This window comes from Chiloscyllium plagiosum, chromosome 26 (genome assembly GCF_004010195.1).
Source record: "Chiloscyllium plagiosum isolate BGI_BamShark_2017 chromosome 26, ASM401019v2, whole genome shotgun sequence".
Classification (NCBI taxonomy): domain Eukaryota; kingdom Metazoa; phylum Chordata; class Chondrichthyes; order Orectolobiformes; family Hemiscylliidae; genus Chiloscyllium; species Chiloscyllium plagiosum.
This window is the reverse complement of record NC_057735.1, coordinates 6839485-6860482: the sequence shown is the minus strand read 5'-3', so window position 1 is coordinate 6860482 and position 20998 is coordinate 6839485. Positions and strand designations below refer to the sequence as shown.

The window sequence follows — 20998 nt, the reverse complement described above, 5'->3', positions numbered from 1 at the left end:
TTTTTGTTTTTAGAAACATATGACTCCACAACAAATGACATTGGTCTTCATTGTCAAGATTACGGAGATAAGCTTTCAACTCCAGACTTAAGTTTTGAATTCCACCAGGTGCCGTAATGAGATTTGAACTGCTGCCCCACAGCATTAGACTGGGACTCTAGATTATTAGTCCAGTGACAATACCACTATGCCATCACCTCCTACCCATGTATTCCATCTTGTAAATGCCATCATGCTTCACATATCCACTGCACTGTCTCAGTAAAACACCTTGGGCAACTCAGAAATGGCCCTTTACTAATCACGTTGTGGGGCAAGACAGGCCCATCTTCAGATGGGTGTTCAACTTAAGCCCATTATTTCTCTCCTTTCAAAACCTCCTGCAAAAATTGCAACCAACCACTGATTCCTTTTGAATCAAAGGAAAATTAACTGATAAGGGTAGCATGGTCACAGGAAGGAAGAAAATAGAAAGACAGACTGACTGCCTTTAATAAATCTGCCCAGGACTACTGGGGACTAACCTGCTTTCTCTAAAAGGAAACAGGTGGTTACCTAACCCCTGGAGTTTTATCTGGGTCAGCCTGGACCTCCAATCCATTGACCCCTACCATTGTTCTCATGACAATGCAGACTATACTTAACCAGCAAGTCTTGGAGAGGTTTTTTTAAAATTGAAATTCAGTGTCACACCCTTTTCTTTTGAGGGGGTGGTGGTGGAGCTATCTCCACATTTTCCAATATAAAATCTTTGGGGAACCCAACAGAATAAGGGGATTCCCGATTAGAACATTATAGAACCATATATAGGGAAACTCCTGAACTTCTCAACTTGGCCAGATAGCAGGGCAGCATTGGGCTGGGGAAAGAGAATCAATATTGGGACATGGTAACAATCTGCAGTCAGTGTACAGCCAACATTTAGGCTTTCCTGTTAAACTTTGGGAAAGAGGGTTTTCTGTCCATGACCAGGTTAACGAGTGAACTGCACCTCTCAATAAAGAAATCCCCATGCAACATAAGCATGGCATTTGACCTATCGGCACCCTAACTGGCCGGGAGACTGGATTACCCTTTACAGGCAGATGTTGAGGAGAAGGTGCATGGAGGAAGTGGGATTAATACTTGACTTCACCAGCAGTCACTCTGCAGATACAGCTTGCCACAACCATCAGCTATTGTGATAACATTGGACATAATGCCATGAGATCATTTCAATGACAGCGTGTTCAGACAGATTGTGAGCTTTTAATTAAGAGTTACACAATCCATATTCAATTCAGAATAGCTGGGCCAGTTACAGTGAAAAACAAACTCATAATGACTGGAAATATTTGTTCTGACATACATATTCCACCATGAACATTTGGTTTAAAAAACAAAGTCTACAGGGAAACTAGGGCAAGTGAGTACTGAGGACAGGAGTTGGGAGATCATGTTGCGGCTGTACAGGACATTGGTTAGGCCACTGTTGGAATATTGTGTGCACTTCTGGTCTCCTTCCTATCAGAAAGATGTTGTGGAACTTGAAAGGGTTCAGAAAAGATTTACAAGGATGTTGCCAGGGTTGGAGGATTTGAGCTATATGGAGAGGCTGAACAGGCTGGGGCTGTTTTCCCTGGAGCGTCGGAGGCGGAGGGGTGACCTTATAGAGGTTTACAAAATTATGAGGGGCATGGATAGGGAAAATAGGCAAAGTCTTTTCCCTGGAATAGGGGAGTCTAGAACTAGAGGGCATAGATTCAGAGTGAGAGGGGAAAGATATAAAAGACCTATGGGCAACTTTTTCACACAGAGGGTGGTACATGCATGGAATGAGCTGCCAGAGGATGTGGTGGAAGCTGGTACAATTACAACATTTAAGAGGCATTTGGATGGGTATATGAATAGGAAGGGTTTGGAGGGATATGGGCCGGGTGCTGGCAGGTGGGATTAGATTGGGTTGGGATATCTGGTCGGCATGGACGGGTTGGACCGAAGGGTCTGTTTCCGTGCTGTACATCTCTATGACTCTATGAATACCTCCGCTCTTGGTTAACCGTACTATGTCCCACAGCTGTCAAAAAGAAATGCGATACAGCCAGCAGCAGCCTGGGGTCGGGAATATTCACGTTAAGGCGCCGGTTTTGGAGGAGCTCATTTTGTTTGGGGAATGGCTGCTGGACGCTAGCATCTTCCACCAAAACCTCCCAAATCGCCCTTAACCCACCTAGCAGACAGAAAAGAAAGCAGACCTTCACTTGGCAACAATTTTAAATGATTTGCGAATTATAGCCTTTCTCACCACTCGGCCGGATCTGTCGACTGCTTTTTTCACTTTGCCGTAAGTGCCTTTGCCCAGGGTTTCTCGGAACTCATAGCGGTGCCTCAGGTTGTGTTTGTGATGGTGCCTCTTCACCGCCTGGCGTTTCAGCTCCGGAGTCTGCGAGGAGGAGGAGCAGCAGCGGGAGGCCAGCGGAGAGGATCCCGGATCCCTACCGCCACCCGGAGACAGAGGGCAGGCAGCGCCTGGAGCCGAGCCCCGGCTCGGACACGGAGACGCTGGATCCATCAGGAAGAGAGAGAGAAAGCACTGGGATGTGAATGAGGGATAGAAAAGTATCGGGAGGCTGAAACAGGAGTGGAAGAGCGAGGAAGAAACGGTACAATTTCAGAAAATCAAAGCTTGCTGGTAAATAAAGTCACCCATATTTACAATGACTATTCTCTCATTGTCGAGGCGCAATGAATACACTGTAACCAATGTCTGCTACAATGTATCCCTCTCTAGGTTACACTGTATCTTTAACTGTTACACTGTATCCCTCTCTCTCTATGTTTCTCTGTCTCGAACACTGTTACAACAATCCAGATCCCAGTCGCGTGTGGAACCTTCAGCGGTTCGCTCATTAGCATAACCCCGCCCACATCAACGTCACAGCCACCACCACCTCCCAACGTCACGGCTCTCTAGCCAATCTTACAATCTTTACCAAAAAAACTCTTCCCTTCTTTCGCTTTTGAACCAACTGAACGACAAGTTGTCCCTGTTTCTTCGAAGAGATTGCCCACTCGCCCACCCCGACTGTGAGAAAGTCTGGTTGCCAGGCGCTTCATGCTTCTAGCCCACTCGTCAGTCTGCAGGCGGGAGAGACAGAAACAAGGAGATTTTGGGAAGTGACAACAGTTCTACATTCTCTTAGTTCCTTCACTCAGCCTAGAAATATTCACTACTGCTTCTCGGATGCTACCTGAACTGCTGTGCTCTTCCAGCACCACTAATCCAGAATCTGGTTTCCAGCATCTGCAGTCATTGTTTTTACCTAGAAATATTCAGGTAACTTTCCATCCCTTCCCTGTACCCAGACTGGGGTCAGCTAATCAGAATACCCATTCAATCCAGGCGGACTGGAATTGTCAACCAGGAGGGTAACCAGGCCAATCTCATTACATTAACATTCATGCAAAATTCAGAGAGTGCTTAAAATAAAAACTGCAACTGCCAGAAATTCCCAATATCTCAGGTCAAGATCTGCATATAAACTGAGCTAACCTTTCAGGTCGATATCCTTTCATTAGAATTAATATCAAGGTGGCCTGGCCCCGAGGCAAGCCGGTCGGAATTGTGGGACACGATTACATCAGCCTTTCTTAACGGAATTAAAAACAAGTGAAAAGCGACGTCAACAACATTTGTATAAGGAAGCTAAAATGCCCCAACTGAGAAACAACAGCCCTGGAGAGGATTAGCAATTCGGAAAGAATTCCCCGGATCACCTGACAGCATAATCGGTTTCTGCTTGTATTCGCTGTATTGAGTTTCTCACGAAAATGAGTAGCCTACACATTGCATGAAGATAGTGACTTCGCGGCGAACGCTTCTACCGTCATTTGGCCAACTCCGTAAATATATTGAAAATGCCGAAAGCTGTGTCTTTTTTTGCATGAATGATTTGCAATGTCGTGCAGGGGGCAATGTCTTCTGACCCATTCTGCCTCTCCCGAAAGTTGGTGGCTCCACAGCTGTGTGATTTGGGAGCAGCTCGTTCAGTTCTGCCTAGTCTGTTGTACCATTCAACAAGACCAAGTTTGATCTGCCTGTGCACTCAATTTCACATTTCTGCTTCCTTCCTGATGAAGGGCCCCGGCCCGAAACGTCGATTTTCCTGCTCCTCGGATGCTGCCTGATCTGCTGTGCTTTTCCAGCATCATACTCTTAATTCACATTTCTGCCACGCACCAGTAACCATAGACTCGGCAAAAGTGAGGACCGCAGATGCTGGAAATCAGAGTCTGCCCTTGTCAGTCAATAAACTACCTCCACCTTAAAAATACTTAATGATCCTGCCACCATTAGACGAAAGAAATCTTTTTCGCTATCTAATCTCGGAGGGAAAAAAATCCTCATCTCCCTCTCCAAGGGGAGACCTCTTATTTTTAAACTGCGCGCTCTAACTTAGTTTTTTTCCCCACAAGAGGAAACATCCTTTCAGCATTCACGCTGATAATGGTTGCCCTGCAAAATCAAAGTGGGTATGACAGCTTTTCCACTTAGACGACATTGCAGTGGAGTCTGAGCCTGGCCCTTCTTTGATGACTTTCTAGCCGTGTGTGTGGTGATGTAGATGATAATTAATTGTCTCCTCTCCCCACGATTATGAGGCACAACCAACTGGCACAGCTCCTGCCTCTGTAAGTCTTGATCTGCCCACTAGGAGGTGCAGAGATCCAAACTACCACAAGCATGGTCAGCAGTCTGGGTCAGTAAAGGACTGGAAACATTCCAACCCAGGGACAATGGCTGTACAAGGTCCAAAAACAATTATGTTTTCTCAGCAAACAATAACCACAAATATTAACTAGCTAATCTGCACAATTGCTACCATTTCATTATTTGGCAAATTGCAAGGTTTTCTTTTGCCTGTGTTAATTTTGGGGCAGTACAAATTCACAAGATCCTAGTGGTAAAATATTGCAAGGATTGGCCCTTAGGGATAAGACAATTGTTAGCACCACCTCTCCGCAGCTTACAGAAAGGCTTAAGTAATGAGAAACCAAGGGGTTCCCAAAGAGAAGTAGTGTTCTTTTTCCCCCAAAATGACAGGTGCAGGAGCGCTTGAGAGTCTGGGGAAGGCAGTCAGTTTAATTTTTCTGCACCAAAATAGATAGGTTTTGGATAAATAAGATATCAAGGAATTTGGAGCAAAGCCAGGTACGGTAAATTAGGTTGAGGCAAAAATCAGGCATGATCTGGTTGAATGGCAGAACGGACTTTGAGTTTTGAATGGCCTTCTGTTGTTGCAATGAATGTAACCTTGTACAAATGTAAAGCCTTAATTTACTCGTCAGTTACCTATTTAGTTGTTGTTAAGTTCTTAAATGCACTGATGTGGAAATGAACCAGACTGACAGAGCAGGAAGATCCTAAGATAGATCGCAGACCTGTGCTAAGAGAGGTGATCTCACCAGATCTGTCAGGAGGTTGGGGTGGGGCGGAGGGAGGGTGACAAATTTAATATTTTATCTGGACTTTCTGTTCCACTAAAGAATTCAGTGGGAAACCAAATGGGATTTCGGAAGGTTTTGTTTTCCCTGAAATTGATTTTCAGTTTAAATATGAACACAGTGACTCCAGCAGACATCGACGGGAAGCGCCTGGGTGACTTCCAGTCACATAGCGACATCAGGAATTCAGCATTGTTTTGCTTTCCTGAGTCTGTTTGATTGACATGGTGCCTGCAATTAATCATCAGTGACGCAATCACTGAAAAACAAAGAGCTCATAATCAAAACCAGTAAAGTCCCTGGTAAAATTCCTTGCATTAGGAAGACATATATTCAGCAATACTACACAATAAATACCATACATGATTATATTGTAGCATGGATTTCTCCAGTACTTGCACTCTCCAGTACCGATGTTGTTTGCTTACCAGCTTCCCTTAGCCTACTAGCACATATGCCTGTTATTATCAGGAGGATCTGAGTCCCATTCAGAGACTTTAGCACATAATCCAGGCTGACACTCCACTGCATTATCGGAGGTGTCATCTTTCAGATGGGGCACTAAATCTGAGGATCTGTCTGCTCTTTCAGGTGGGTGAAAGATATCCCATGGCACTGCTTTGATGAAGAGCTGGAGAGTTCTCCCCAGACTACAAGACAATATTTATCCTTCGACTAACATCAGTTGAACAGATTATCATATCTTTATCACATTTCTGTTTGTGGGAGCTTGCTGTGTACAAAGTGGCTACTGTGTTTCTTGCAATACAACAGTGGCTACACTTAATTGGCTGCAAATCCTTTCTTTCTTTTATGTTCCTTTTTCTCTTCCTATCTTTTTCAATCTTTTCATTCTTACTGTCTGGGAATCTATCCCTCAGACAGCATTTGTAAGATCCCAAGCAATCAGCTTCTCGAAGGCAATGGATTTCTCTCCTGAGTCCTTTCTTCCTCAACCCGTTGTTAACTGTGAGATGTTGCCATGGAGTACAGCTGCCGTGCACATTGGAATATGACTTTTCTTCGTTCTTTTTTAGAGAATGTATGTATCAATGGCAAGGCCAGCATTTGTTGTCCATACATAATTGTTCTTGAACCAGATGTCTTGCTGGGTCACTTCAGAGAGCAGTGAAGATTCAATTGCAGAGGGCAGTAGGCCTGGATGTACGTTCAGGCCAGACTGGCAGATTTCTTTCCCTAAAGAGCATCAGTGAACCTGGTGTGTTTTGCCTGATAATCAATAGTTATCATGGTCACCATCACTGGGAGCTTTCGATTTTAGATATTCCTAACCAACAACTTCAGACATATTATCACACACATCTGGAGCAGGTGGGACTTGAACCTAGGCCTCCTGGTAGGGACAATACCACTGCACCAGTAAAAACCATTCAGTTAGAGCTTTTATTAATTGAATTTAAATTCCTCCAGCTGCTGTGGTGGGATTTGAACTGATGGCTCAGAATGTATTAGCCTGCCTTTAGGTTATTGATCCAGGGACAATATCACTGCACCACCATTACCCCCTCAATGCAGCCAAATATGTTCTTCTCTCAGGTGTTTCTAAGTTGTGCACAATCTCTATTTAAAGGCAAGTATATTTCCTTTTAAAGGCTGAAACCTCCATTTCCTCAGAAAAAAAGAATCCTGCTCATCTATTTTAAAGCTGATTTATTTGCTTTTGCTATGTGCTGTCCTGCAGTGATTTCTCCCTGTGGTAAGTTTCTTTCAGGAACTGGTGACAGATCTTTTTAAAATAAACAGTGATGTCAGGGTAAGAGACTGTCTGTCTTGTGTTTCCTTGACCGTGCAGTCCTGATGATGTAATTCTTTGGGGTCAAGGGTTGCCTGACATCAATTGTCTCTCAGGGTCAAAGGCCAATAATGCCCTGAACTCTCCTCCGTTGTGCCTTTTCTGCTTGCCGTATTCCTACTGTGTAGAAAGTTCAGGTGATTTTCCTAATTGAGACAGATTTGGAGGAAGGGAGAGCCAAGAAAATAGTAGGTAGTGGTGTGATTTGAGGAAGAATTGTTGAGTTATTATGGAATCTTTACAGTGTGGAAACAAGCCATTAGGCCCAACAAGTCCACACTGATCGTCTGAAGAATAACCCACTCAGACCCCTATCATATTGCTTTACATTTACCTATGCATAACACACCTAACCTACACACTCCTGAACACCATGGGCAATTTAGCATGGCCAATTCACCTGATCTGCACATCTTTTGTATTGTGGGAAGAAACTGGAGCATCCGGAGGAAACCCATGCAGACACGGGGAGAATGTGTAAACTCCACACAGACAGTCGCCAGAGGCTGGAATCAAACCTGGGTCCTTGGTACTGTGAGGCAGCAGTGCTAACCACTGAGCCACTGTGCAGCCCATTCCCTAGTATTCTGACTAATATTTATCCTTCAACCAATACCACTAAAATAGTTTAAGCTGGCAACCAAAATTCACCATAATCTCCTGGGCTCCCACAGTTACCTTAATTGTACATTCTCACACCCTGTTTCCTATAAAGACTCTATTTCATTCTTCCAGGCTCTTCATCTTCATGGCATCTGTTCCGGTAATGCCAGCTTCTACCAGGGAGCTTTGAAATGTCCACCGGATGCCTCAACCAAGGATTCCCCACCACTGTAGCTTACAGGGCCCTCAGTTGTGTCTGACCCATCTTCTGTACTTCGGCCCTCAGTCCTTGTCTTCCCTCCCACAATGCCATTTGTGCCACCTCCTGTAGGATGCCACCACCAGGCATATATTCCCCTCCCTTCCCTTGGCCACCTTCCGCAGGGAGTGTTTCCTCCAGGAAACCCTGGGGCACTCATCCTCCACTCCCAGCACCTCCCCTCACCCCCATGCCATCATGATGAGTGCAATACCTATCTCTTTACTTCCTCCCTCCCTATCATCCATGGCTCTAGACACACCTACAGGGAAGCAGCGATTTACCTGCACTTTATTTAATCTTGTCTGCTGTATTCACTGCTCACAGTGTGGTCTTCTGTACCCTGGGGAGACACATAACAGGCTGGGGGAGCCACTTTTCAGAACATCTACTTTCTATCCTTAGAAGTGACCCTGAATTTCCTGATGTCTGCCACTTCAACATGTTCCCTGGTCAACATGTCCGTCTTAGGCTTATTGCAGTGTTCCAGGGAAGGTCAGCTCAAGCCTATCCACTTGGGCACCCTGCAGCTTTCTGGATTCAACATCAAGTTCAACAACTTTAGGGCTTGATTCACCTTTTTCCATATCCTTATCCCAGCCCGCACACACCAAACCTTGTCATCGATGGGCTGTTACCACGAACAACCCATTGTCAGGTCCCCATTAACATCATAGAATTATAGAATCATTAAGCCCAACAAGTCCATATCAACTCTCCAAAGAGTACCACCACTTAGACCCATTCCCCTACCCTATTACTTTACATTTACCCTGACCAATGCACCTAATCTACGCATCCCTGAACACTGTGGTCAATGTATCACGGCCAAGTCACTTAACCTGCATACCTTTGGACTGTGGGAGGAAACTGGAGCACCGAAAGGAAACCCACACAGACACGTGGAGAATGTGCAAACTCCATACAGATAGTCACCCAAGGCTAGAATCCGAACCTGGGAGCCTGGTGCTGTGAGGCAGCACTGAGCCACCATGCCAGCTATTGATTCTCCCGTACTGACCTTTACCTCTTCCTTTGACTGCCCAGCTGTGTTTTTCTCTCTCTCTGCTCTCCATCTCCATCTACTGTTTATTCCTTCCCCTTCTCCCACCCTATCTCAAGCACATATGCCAAACATCTTCCAGCTAAATGAGTTCTGAAGGGGGATCACAGGACCTGAAATGTTAACTCTGCTTTCTCTCCACCGATGCTGCCTAACTTACTGAGCTTTTCCAGCGATTTTTGTTTTTGTCACTGAAATAGTTTGTCTGGTCATTACCTTATTGCCATTTTTGGGAGGTTTCTGTGCGAAAATTGGTTGCTGTGCTTCCTACAACACTTCAGAACAAATTCAACGGTCATAAATCCTTTTGCGATGACCTAAAGATATGAAAGGTTCTATGTAAATGCAAAATTACACCTCAGGCAGTACAGAACTCCCTTTGTGCTGCAAGCACTGAAGTGTCAGCCTAAATGATATGCTCAGGTTTCTGAAGCCAGACCTGAACGCACAGCACTTTGACTGTGAGGTGAGAGTTCTATCCACTGAGCTAAGGTCTGAAGTGAACCTGAAGATTTAAAGTGCAGGACACCGACAAAGATTGCAAAATGTATCAGCAAAGATTTGAACTGATTGAGGATCTAATGGTGACATGACTTTAAATTGGAATTTGAGGAAAAAGGAGGGCATTCTGTAACACATTCTTACCTTGGAGGGATTTATCCAAAGATGGACAAGCCAGGTTTGTTGCTGCCTGACTCATGTGGGAATGCAGCCAATTAGTGCAGTTAAGGACCTTTCGCACCGTCGATAATTTACCAAACTCGGTGTGTCGAGCCACATCCCCTCATGAGTTGGACCTGTCGCTGGGTGAAACCGGAATGTCCCACCTACAGCACTGTGGGTGCACCAATAGCACTGGACCGTGGTAAGAAGGCTTTTGGTACAACCTTCTTATCGGCAAAATGAGGCAGGGTTAGGGGTTAGGATCCCTGAGAGTAACACCCACACTCTGCAAATGAATTTTGGAGACAGCCTGTGGTTTGCTGATGCAGCAGGCTCAGTTGAGGCAGCCTCACTATGACCAGGCCAGGGAAAGGACTTCCAATCACTGGGCCAGGGCGATGTAAGGCTGCAGCCCAATTTCCTTTCTAGGTTTCCCTCTGACCCATTGGCCCCATTGCCTTTGTTTCATCTTTTCCATGCTGGCAAATGAGGCGCCTCCGTGTTGCAGTACCACTGTGCTCACAATCTTGGTGTTATTCACAGCTCGTGGAGGGGCCCCTGATGGGGAGTATGGGAACCCTTTAATATGACAATGAGAGTGAAGGTGACCAGTTTGGAAGTCACCACCTGTGGACACGCTAGTTTGGGCTGACAAATGGCAAGTAGCATTCATACCACACAAGTGTCAGAGTCCAACAGGGGAGAATCTAACCATCAATGCTTGGTGGTCAATGGTGTTAACATCACTAAACCCCCCACTATCAACATCCTGGTGTTATCATTGACCAGAATATCAACCAAACTAGTCATATAAATACAGTGGTTACAAGAACAGGTCAGAGGCTAGGAATCCTGCGGAAAGCAAATTACCTCCTGACTCCCTACATTTTTTCCACCACCTAAAAGGCACAAGTCAGGAGTGCAATAGAACACTCCCCACTTGCCCTAGATGGGCACAGCTCCAACAACATTCAAGAAGCTTGACATCTGCTTGATTGGCATCACAGGAGAAAGTGAGGACTGCAGAAGCTGGAGATCAGAGCTGAAAATGTGTTGCTGGAAAAGCACAGCAGGTCAGGCAGCATCCAAGGAGCAGGAGAATCGACGTTTTCTGAAGAAGTGCTCATGCCCGAAACGTCGATTCTCCCGCTCCTTGGTTGTTGCCTGACCTGCTGCGCTTTTCCAGCAACACATTTTCAGCGCTGATTGGCATCACATCCAAAAACATGCACTCCCTCCATAAGCAACACTTGGTAGCAGCAGTGTGTCCCATCTCCAGCAGCAACTCATCAAACCCCTTAGTCAGCATCTTCCAAGCCCACGATCATTTCCCATCGAGAAGGACAAGGGCATCTAATACATGGAAACACTACCATCTGCAAATTCCAAGCCACTCACTATTCTGACTTGGAAATGTATTGTGGAGCCTACAACGTCACTGAATCAAAATCCTGAAACTGCAGCGTTGTGGATCTCCCTGCACTAGATGGACTGCAGTTGATCGAAAAGGCAGTTTATTGCTATCTTCTTAAGAGTAATTAAGGATTGGCAATAAATGTTATCCCAGCCAGCAGTGCCCATGTCCTCTAAAGGAATAAAAAAAACTGCGGCAATGGGGTCGAAGTAACTCATGTACCCCATGGGATCTCTATTCCCACTGGCACATTCACCCCAGAGTCTTCATTATATTGAAATTACAATGTAGCATCCTTCAGTTGTATTTGTTATTTGTCCTTGACATAAGCCAACACCTTATGACCATTCCATTTCCAAAATTAATGCATCTCTCTTTTCCTTCCATTGACTAACCAATTCCTTAACATTGACACATGATCTCTGCTTCGATCACCAAGGGCTCAATCGACAGCCTTACTGATCTTGCAGTAAGAGAAATTTATCCATAGCATGACCTGCCGTGACAGTAACAGGGAAAGTTGTTTCCACAACACACCAGCATTCCTTCCATTCCTCACTCGAGCTAGTTAAAGACAGAACTGTCAGGACGTGTTGATATTAGCACCTCTTTGTGTTCGCTTATATATAAGCAAGCATTCCTCAGCAACCACAAAACAAACCCACCTGTCCCGTGGCAATGCATTATATTGCAAACATGCCATTCTTCTTGCCCACTTCATCCTCAATGTGTTGAAATGAAAACTCATCATTTACGCTCCTACTGTAATCTGTTCTTTCCCTTAGCACAAAAGGCTCTCCCCAGTCCTCCCTTGCTCCCTGTACCTGCAGGCTTTTCAATCCAAAGTTGACCTAATCTCAGCATTAGTTCTTCATTAATTCGATTGTCTCTAGTACTTTTCACGATCTTGGTCAGTGTCCTGTCTGAGGGTCCTTCAAACCTGGCATCAGTGGAGTGCACTCTCAACTCGCAGCCAAAAACTGTGGGTTCAAGTCTCATTCCAGAGAGTTGAGGATATATTTTAGGCTGGCACACCAGTCCAGTGCTGCATGAAGGGAGTACTGCGCTGCCTGAGATGTTTTGTGTTTCAATAAGGGCCAGTGAATGCTACCACCAGGTGGAGCAATAAAAGCACTGTGTTGCAGTGCGATGCCATGACCTAGTGACAGAATGACAGCTGCCTGTCACAAAGATGGCACTGCCGATATAATCACACTGTGATTACACACACAGTAAGATCTTGGCTGATTGAGGCTTCTCTTCCTTCCAAGCAACCACTTTCACCCAACCCCATGCCCTGGGCTGAGCTGACATGAAGACACTGGAGGGAGAGCAAGAAGTGGCCAAGGCAGCACAGGGGGAGTGGTCGCCACTTTTAGAAAACTGAAAAGGTGGGGCATGTGGGGCAATCTTGCACACGTGCTGATATCCCTGTGCCTGGAATGTGGTGATGTCAGCAGTATCTGTGCAGACACATCCTGAAACCTGTTGTGGCCAGCTGATGTCATCAGCTCCATCTTCAGGCGGCCATTTTATTGGCCACCTTGGAGCATTTATTCTGTCCCCTTCTACCTCTCACAACCTCAGCTCATCCTGAAAGGACTTACAGCCAATGAAGTTCAAGGGAAAGTCATTACCTTCCAGTGCTGCTAAAGATGACTGGTGGTGGTGGTTTTTAAACACTTCATGCGAAGCGAAGAGTTGGAGAAGGGAAGTCTTTCATGGTAGTCTCAGTCAGTGCAGGAATTGAACTCATGCTGCTGGCATCTCTATACATTGCAAATCAGCTGTCTAGCCAACTGTGGGTTACTGACCACTCATTGCTGAAATGTAGTCTGACTGCTGTAATGTAGGAAGCACAGTTTGCCTTGGTTCAATTTCTGATCCAGAAGACAGTATAGTACTCTCTCAGAACTCCACAGGGAGTGTCAACTTAGATTTTGTGCTTGAGCCTCCAAGTTAAGATAATTTACTGTTTAAAAGCTGGGCATTTTCCTTCCAAGCTCTTTCGGTAATATTTCTGTTTTAGAATATAAGAAGTGAAGAGACTGAAAAGGACCAAATACTAAAACTTGTCCCTGTCTCCTGCTCTGCCTGTCTGTATAGACTTTATGTGTTTTGCTCCTTGCTAGCCAACATCGCTCACTTTAAGAAGGAATGATTCAGTGCCCAGCTGAGCACAGTTCAACCGGAAATAAAACAAAACCAATGTTATCAGGCGAATTATTCAGCTGGGAAGAGGTGGCAACTATTAGTTAATCAAGCAACACTGCGACACAGGAAACATATCGAATCAAATTTTACTTCCTTCCAATAAATGTACCAATTCTCGCTGGGGGATAGATTCACAAGGGCTCGCCAGTGATTGCTGTTGCAGTATTTGGAGGAGGTTCGGGTTGGTATTTGACTGTGAAGGTATCACACAATATTCTGCCTGACTGAATATCCACACCCAGAATGTTGCAAATACAGAGGAACCTCGATTATCCAAAGGACATGGGCAGGCGGTATTTTGTTTGGTTAACCAGGTTCAGGATAATCGAATGCCAGATAACATAGTTTAACCGAGCATTGGGACCTTGGGATCGTGCCAGATAATCCAATATTCAGATAATCGAATGCCGGATAATCGAGGTTCCTCTGTATATGAGGTCCTGGGGCCAAACCTGATGTAGGGGAAGGTGGGAAAAGGATGTTTCTTCCTATGGGAAAACTTAGAGCTAGGTCTTACTGTTTAAAAATAAGGGGTCAGCCATTTAAGGTAGAGATTTGGGGTTTTTTTCTCTCTCATAGAGAGTCGTGTAACTCTCTTCCCCAGAAGGAATTGGATACAGCACCTTCAGGCAGGGTCAGATAGATTCTTGTCAAGCAAGGGCTGGGGGAATTGGGGGAACTGGGATGGGGGTGTTGGTGAGAGGTAATTGGGGTGAGCAAGCATACGGATTTCAGGTTACAATCAAATCAGCCAAAAATGTTTTGAATGGTGGGGCAGGCTAGTCAGAATTGTATTTGCAGATATATTCTAATTTGTTCAAAAAGCACACAATCTGTAGGCAGTCAGTCAATGGATATTTTATAAACTCCTAATTTGGAAATAGAACCAGTCTCACTCAAGATTGGAATACAGACAGACTTAAACCTCACACCTTTCATATATTGTGTGAGCTGAGATGTCACCTCTTTTTATAAAACCTTAAGTTATCTCAGGAATGTGACTTGAAAGAAGTTCAGGGATTTACATATTAATGATTCAAAGCCTTCAACCCATTCTAAAAGATGAAAAACTTAACAGCAATCTGGGTTTGTTCAATATATCTCATCAGTTGTATGACACTGTGATCTTTTACTATAAATTCTATGTCCTATGATCCTGCTCCACTAGCTACCTGATGAAGGAGCAGCGCTCCAAAAGCTTGTACTTTCAAATAAATCTGTTGGACTATAACCTGGCGTTGTGTGATATTTAACATTAGAGAGAGAGAAATAATCAGTAATAGTTTAACCTGAGGGTCACCATGCCTTAGGCAAGGGGGGGCCAGTTTGAGAAGGAGAGTCCTTCATGGTAATCTCAGCCAGTGTAGGAATTGAACCCATATTGTTGATATCACTCTAGATTCCAAACCAGCCAACTATAGCAACAGAAAGAGGTTAGAGGGACCAGGTCTTTGTAATAATTAGTGCTGAACCACACAATGCCTTACAAACTGTCTATAAATTTGGATACGATAACATTGATAGTCCTGCATTGTTCAGAATGCACCACCACAAAGAAAAGCCTGTAACTGGAGGAGTAAAAGGGAGTCAGACAATGTGAGGAATTAAACATTTTAACATTACAAGGATGTTACCAGAGCTACGTTTCTGGTGATCAGGTCAGGATAGAGCAGTTTGGACCTTGAACGAGAAGTGGCAGATGAACCAATTACTTCATAGAGATCCTTAAAGCAATGGAGGCGTTTGAAGAAAAGACACTGTGTTCACACATGTTGAGAGGAGCAAAACTAAATAATAATCACTGAGAAATCAAGCTGGTCACTCAGAAAGAACCTCATTATATAATGAGTGATGAGAATGTGGAACTCCCTCTCACAGGAATGGTTGAGATGAATAATTGAAGCGCGTTTCAGATGAAATTAGACAAATACAAAAGGAATAGAAGGACATTCTTAAGGGTCATGGCAGTGTCAATGCTTAGAAGTTATTTCCCCTCATGGGAGAGTCCAGGACTGGAGGCTTAGTCTCAGAATAAAGGGGCACCAATTTCAGACTGAGCAGAAGAGGAATTTCTTCTCTTAAGCGGTTGTGAGTCTTTGGGAGTCCTTGCCATAGAGAGCTGTGGGGCAGAGTCCTTGTGTGTATTTAAGGCTGAGACACATAGGGCTATGGGGAAAGGGTGGGCAAGTGAGGAATGCTGGATCAGCGTGATCCTATTGAATGGCGGAGCACACTCGAGGGGCTGAATGGCCTACTCCTGTTTCTATTTGTTGTGGACATGCTGATGACGTGAGAGACTCAGGTTGGGATGAGGAAGGTGATGATGAGGATGAGGAATCATAGGATCCCTACAGTGTGTAAACTGGCCACTCAGCCCATCGGGTCCACACCAGTCCTCCGAACAGCATCCAATCCAGACCCACACCCCCCACCCTATCCCTGTAACCTTACATTTCCCATGGCTAACCCATGTAGCCTGCACATCTCTGAACACTATGAGCAATTTAGCATGGCCAATCCAACTAACCTGCACATCTTTGGACTGTGGGAGGAAACCAGAGCACCCGTAGGAAACTATCGCAGACATGGGGAGAAAGTGCAAACATCACACAGTCACCCAAGGGTGGAATCGAACCGAAGTCCATTTCGCTGCTAGCCAAGGAGCCACTGTGCCACCGTGGTGATGTTGAAGCTGGGAGTGTTTGGGATGAGGAAGGGGGTGAGGAGGGTTAGGTTTGGGGTGAGGAAGGAGACCCGTTTGAAATCAGGTGAATGGTCTCTTTCTGGCCTGTAAATCTGTTCAATTCAGGAGCTGCAGTTCCTTAGCTTTTAATTTCCAGCTCCGCCTCCCCCACCCTCTCGTCAAAGATTAATACATTGTTAAAATAAAAAAATGCAAGATGAAAAATGGACAGGAAGGGTATGCAGGAAGCTCATTACAGATAGAATAGTCAAGAGAGACCAGTATTCAGCTTTGCAAACTGCAGCACTGCCTTCTCACCATTCTTTACTCTGAAGTGCAAGCATTTCGAGCATTGTAATGCATTCCAATGGTTGTTTTTTTAATTAATCAAAATCCTTGGAGTGGGTGATTTTATTCTGTTTGTTGGTTTTAAGGATTATTGTGGCTAAAAGTGGGGGTGTCTGTCATGACTCATGCACTATATTGGTCTCACAGAGTGCTGCCAGGATAATTTAGTAACTTTCCAGGGTCATGAGTCTCTCCACTGCCACCTAGTGCTCAATCATCCCATAACAAGACAAGCCGGATGTTTGTGTCTGGCCTGAACCCCTAATGTTCCATCAAAGTGCTTTCAGATCCTTGTGGTGTTTTGCTCTGTTTTAACTGGAATGATACTGAACATTTGTACAAAGCCGAAAGCCCTTTCAATGGTTACCTTGGTTCAGGCACACTTGCCTTAGAGTTGGAATCCTGAGAATTTAATTCCATTCTGGACAGTTGAACCTATGATCCAGGCTGACACTCGCCATGAGATATTGATGGCACCTTTTGACCAAAACCTAGCCTGCTTTTTTGGAAAGGTCTAAAATATCTTGTGACACTACTTCAGAGAAGCACAGGGAAGTTCACCTTGCTTTCTGGACATTATTTATCCCTCAACCAACACATTGAAAGAGAGACATAAATGAAAACTGCTGGAGAAACTCAGCAGGTCTGTCAGCATCTGTGGAGAGAAAGTAGAGTTATTGTTTCAAAGAAGAGTTGAAATGTTAACTCTGCTTTCTCTCCACAGATGTTGCCAGACCTGCTGAGTTTCTCCAGCAATTTCTTTGTGTTTCAGATTTCCAGCATCCACAGTTCTTTGTTTTATATTAAAAGAAAATATTGTTATTGATCTCATACCTTAATATTCACTTTTTGAAATACTTTCATGGGATGTGACATAGCATTGACAAGACCCATTCCTAATTGGCCTTCAATCAAGTTGCTCACTTGGCCATCTCAGAGGGCAGTTTAGAGTCAACCACATCGCTGGGGGTCTGGTATTACGTGTAGACCGGACTGGGTGTAGTGATTGTAATGACAGCTGGACCTGATAGAATTTGAGTTATTTCACTGAGTAAGGACATTAGATGTGCAGGCTGGTTGAATTAGCTAAGGGAAATACAGGGTTACAGGGATGGGAGGCTGAGTCTGAGTGGGTTGCTCTTTGGAGAGTCAGCGTAGACTTGATAGGCTGAATGGCCTGCTTCCACATTGTAGGGATCTTATGATTAGTGAACTAGATAGATTTTCATAAGTAATCAATAATAGTTTCACATTCACCATCTCTGAGATTTGCTTCAATTCTGCATTTCTATTAACTGATTTAGATTAATGTAAATTCCAATATTGCAGGAGCAGGATTAAAAACCATGTCCCCAGAGAATTAATATGCGTCTCTTGATTACTAATCTAGTGACATTACCACCATGCAACTAGCTCCCCTCAATGAAGCAGCATTTCCATTAGTTCCACTTTTCCCTGCTCTTTCACATTCGCAAGTGCCTCCTTTTTGGTTATTTGTTCAATTTCCTTTTGAATGTTATGAATCCTTGCAGGGATCACAACTCATTGAGAGAAAAACTCTCCTCTTGTTTTCTGCATTGAGTCTCAAAATTGGTAACCATGGAGAAGAAACAATGCAGTAATGTCTGAGATAGATGCATGTTCCTCATAAAAATACAGTTCTGAAGAAGGTCACTGTTTTGTTATTACAGAAGAAATTACAGCGTGCTTTGATAGGAGTTTGATTTGTGAAGAGATGGGACAGAGTAGAGCGAAACAGGCTGTTGAAAGATTTACAGACAAGGAACACAGATGTTAGATTAAAAATGAGGGCTGTGGGACTCAGAGCACAAGAACCTGGTATTATGGAGGAGGTGAATCTGTGGATACGTTCCTGATGTTAGTGTTTGGAACAATGGTACAATATAAAAATGGTTCAAAGCAAAGGCAGAGAGCTGGGTTTCCATAATATAGAGTTGACAATTTAGGTCTAAGATGGGAGGTTGCTTTAAAATTGGAGCTATGAATGTTTGGAATTATCTGCCCATGAGAACTGTGGTTTTCAATTGTTGATTGTCTTTAGGACTAAAACTGATAATTGTTGGATATTGAGGGAATTAGGCAATGTGAGTACAAAGCATAAGATTGGAGTTGAGGTATAAGATTATTTTATTGAATGGTGGCATAGGTCTTCTGTGGCACAGTGGTAACATCCCTATCTGTGGACTGGGAGGACTGGGAAGTCCTACCTACTCCAGAGGTGTGTAATAAGGAGGAGGAGTAGGCTCTCTGGCTCATTGAGCCTGCTCTGCCATTCAATAAGATCACGACTGGTCTTTTCATGGACTCAGCTCCACCTACCTGCCCGCTCACCATAAGCCTTCATTCCTTTGCTGTTAAAAAATCTATCCATTTTAAAAACATTGAACGAGGTCGCCTCAACTGCTTCACTGGGTAGGGAATTCCATAGATTCACAACCCTTTGGGTGAAGAAATTCCTCCTCAGCTCTGTCCCACTCCCCCTTATTTTGAGGCTATGTCCCTAGTTTCACCCGCCAACCTCTCTGCTTCTATCTTATCTAATCCCTTCATGATTTTATATGGTTCTAAATTCCAATGCATATAGTTCCAGCTTGCTCACTCTCTCCTTATAAGCCAATCCCCTCAATTTCAGAATCGACCTAGTGAACCTTCTCTGCACCCCCTCCAGTGCCAGTATAGCCTTTCTTAAGTAAGGAGACCAAAACTGCACACAGAACTCCAGGTGTGGTCTCACCAGCACCCTACGCAGCCACAGAATCATTGAACAGGTTGGTTAGAAACATAAGGTTAATAAAAAAAATTTAGGCTTGATTGGACTGAATGGCCTTCAATATATTTCTTATATTGTGAGACAGAATTTGCTCCAGAAGCTAGTGATCGAAAAAAGACACCATGTCAGCCTTTAACAATAGGGAATGGATGTTTGAAGGAAGAGAGTTGGGAGTGGTATAAAGGAAATTGGGAACAGAGTGAGTGCGTGGGACGAAGGTTACAGCTCAACACAGGTCAATCTCAACACAGACTGGTCAAGAGTGCATCGTAATTTTTGAGGAATTCAGAGTATTTTCCTCTCTATAGTTGAGGTTTAGCATTTTCAAGCTTGAATGAAAAGCATGCTCTGTTATCTTGAGGTAGAAATAGAATGATTGACTATTTAGGAGAGTGATCATTCAAAATTCATGCTCTGTGAGGAAGGGAGGGTAATGTTCAGTTCAAGGTAAAGAGATCTAGTTATCTATCCATGTATATTTATTGGCAAGGACTAATCAGCCACCATGTGACTTATTCAATGAGATAGCTAAATACACCCACACAAAACAAAGACAAAGAAACAATCACATTCATTGAGATAAAGAAAAGATTGTGAATTGTAAACTATTCTCCAATTGTCTGTACATTTACATTTTGGCCATAAATCAAAATATCTTAATGATGAGCTATCATCATCTGAATTTCTACACAATTTGTAAAGTTTACTGAGGAAGATAGCTGCACACTTAATGAAGCCCTTCATTTATTCATTGTTCTTATGTTTGCAATTTGAAATGACTAACACTACTCTGTGTAGAATTAAGCCTGGGATTGTATAAGAAATGGGCACCAGCATTTATATAGCACCCTTCACATCTCCAAGATCTCCCAAAGTGTTTTTCAATCGCTGAGGTACTTTTGAAATGTAATCACTGTTGCAATGTCGGAGAATCACCAAACGATTTGTGCAAAGCAAGCTCCCACAAATACCCATGTGATTATGACCAGACAATTTGTTTTATTCACATTGGTTGAGGGAATAAAGATTGTGTAGGTGAACACTTCTGCTTTTCTTCAAAATATAGCCATGTGCTAATTCATTTACACTGGGAGGGCAAGGTTAGAAGTGACACCACACCAGGTTACCGTCCAACAGGTTTATTTGAAATCACAAGCTTTTCTAAGCGCTGCTCCTTCATCAGGTGACCTGGTAAGGTGTGACATCTGACCTTGTCCACCTCAATCCAACACCAGCACCTCCATACAATGGGAGGACAAGACATGGTCCTTGGATTGATTTCTGTTTCGTAAAACAATGCCTCTGGCAGTGCAGCAGCCCTGCAGTGTTGCATTGAGCTGCCAGACCAGATCATGCACGGTTGTCTCTGGAGTGGGGCATGAATGCATGACTCTCCAGCAACGAGACATGCAATTGCTACTCACTGAGTCCCAACTCCTCTTGTCCTCACTAACTAATGTTTAACTTCTTAGAAGTATTTTGTTGTTTGGCTGCAGATCTCCTGAGCATGTCCCTGATTATCCAGCTGTCGAGCTAGGTCCCAGACACCTCTCCCCAGTTACCACCCTGTGACTAATGGTGGAGAATAGCCAAGTACCGATTCTGGAGTGAAGTCAGGCCTGAACAGCTGCCAAACTACCAAGAGTCTCCTGGATTTAAAGAT

The 20998-nt window shown here is 44.1% G+C and overlaps 1 protein-coding gene across 1 annotated transcript in view; it reads right to left on the bottom strand.

The window, feature by feature from the left end:
* Nucleotides 1-2833, bottom strand: part of nuak2 (NUAK family, SNF1-like kinase, 2) — a 41688-nt gene extending 38855 nt beyond the window's left edge. Inside the window, exon 1 of the mRNA XM_043716378.1 lies at nt 2285-2833. Within this exon, the coding sequence (XP_043572313.1) occupies nt 2285-2551 (267 nt within the window). The 5' untranslated portion in view covers nt 2552-2833. The remainder of the gene's footprint in view (nt 1-2284) is intronic.
* Nucleotides 2834-20998: the final 18165 nt, after the last annotated feature.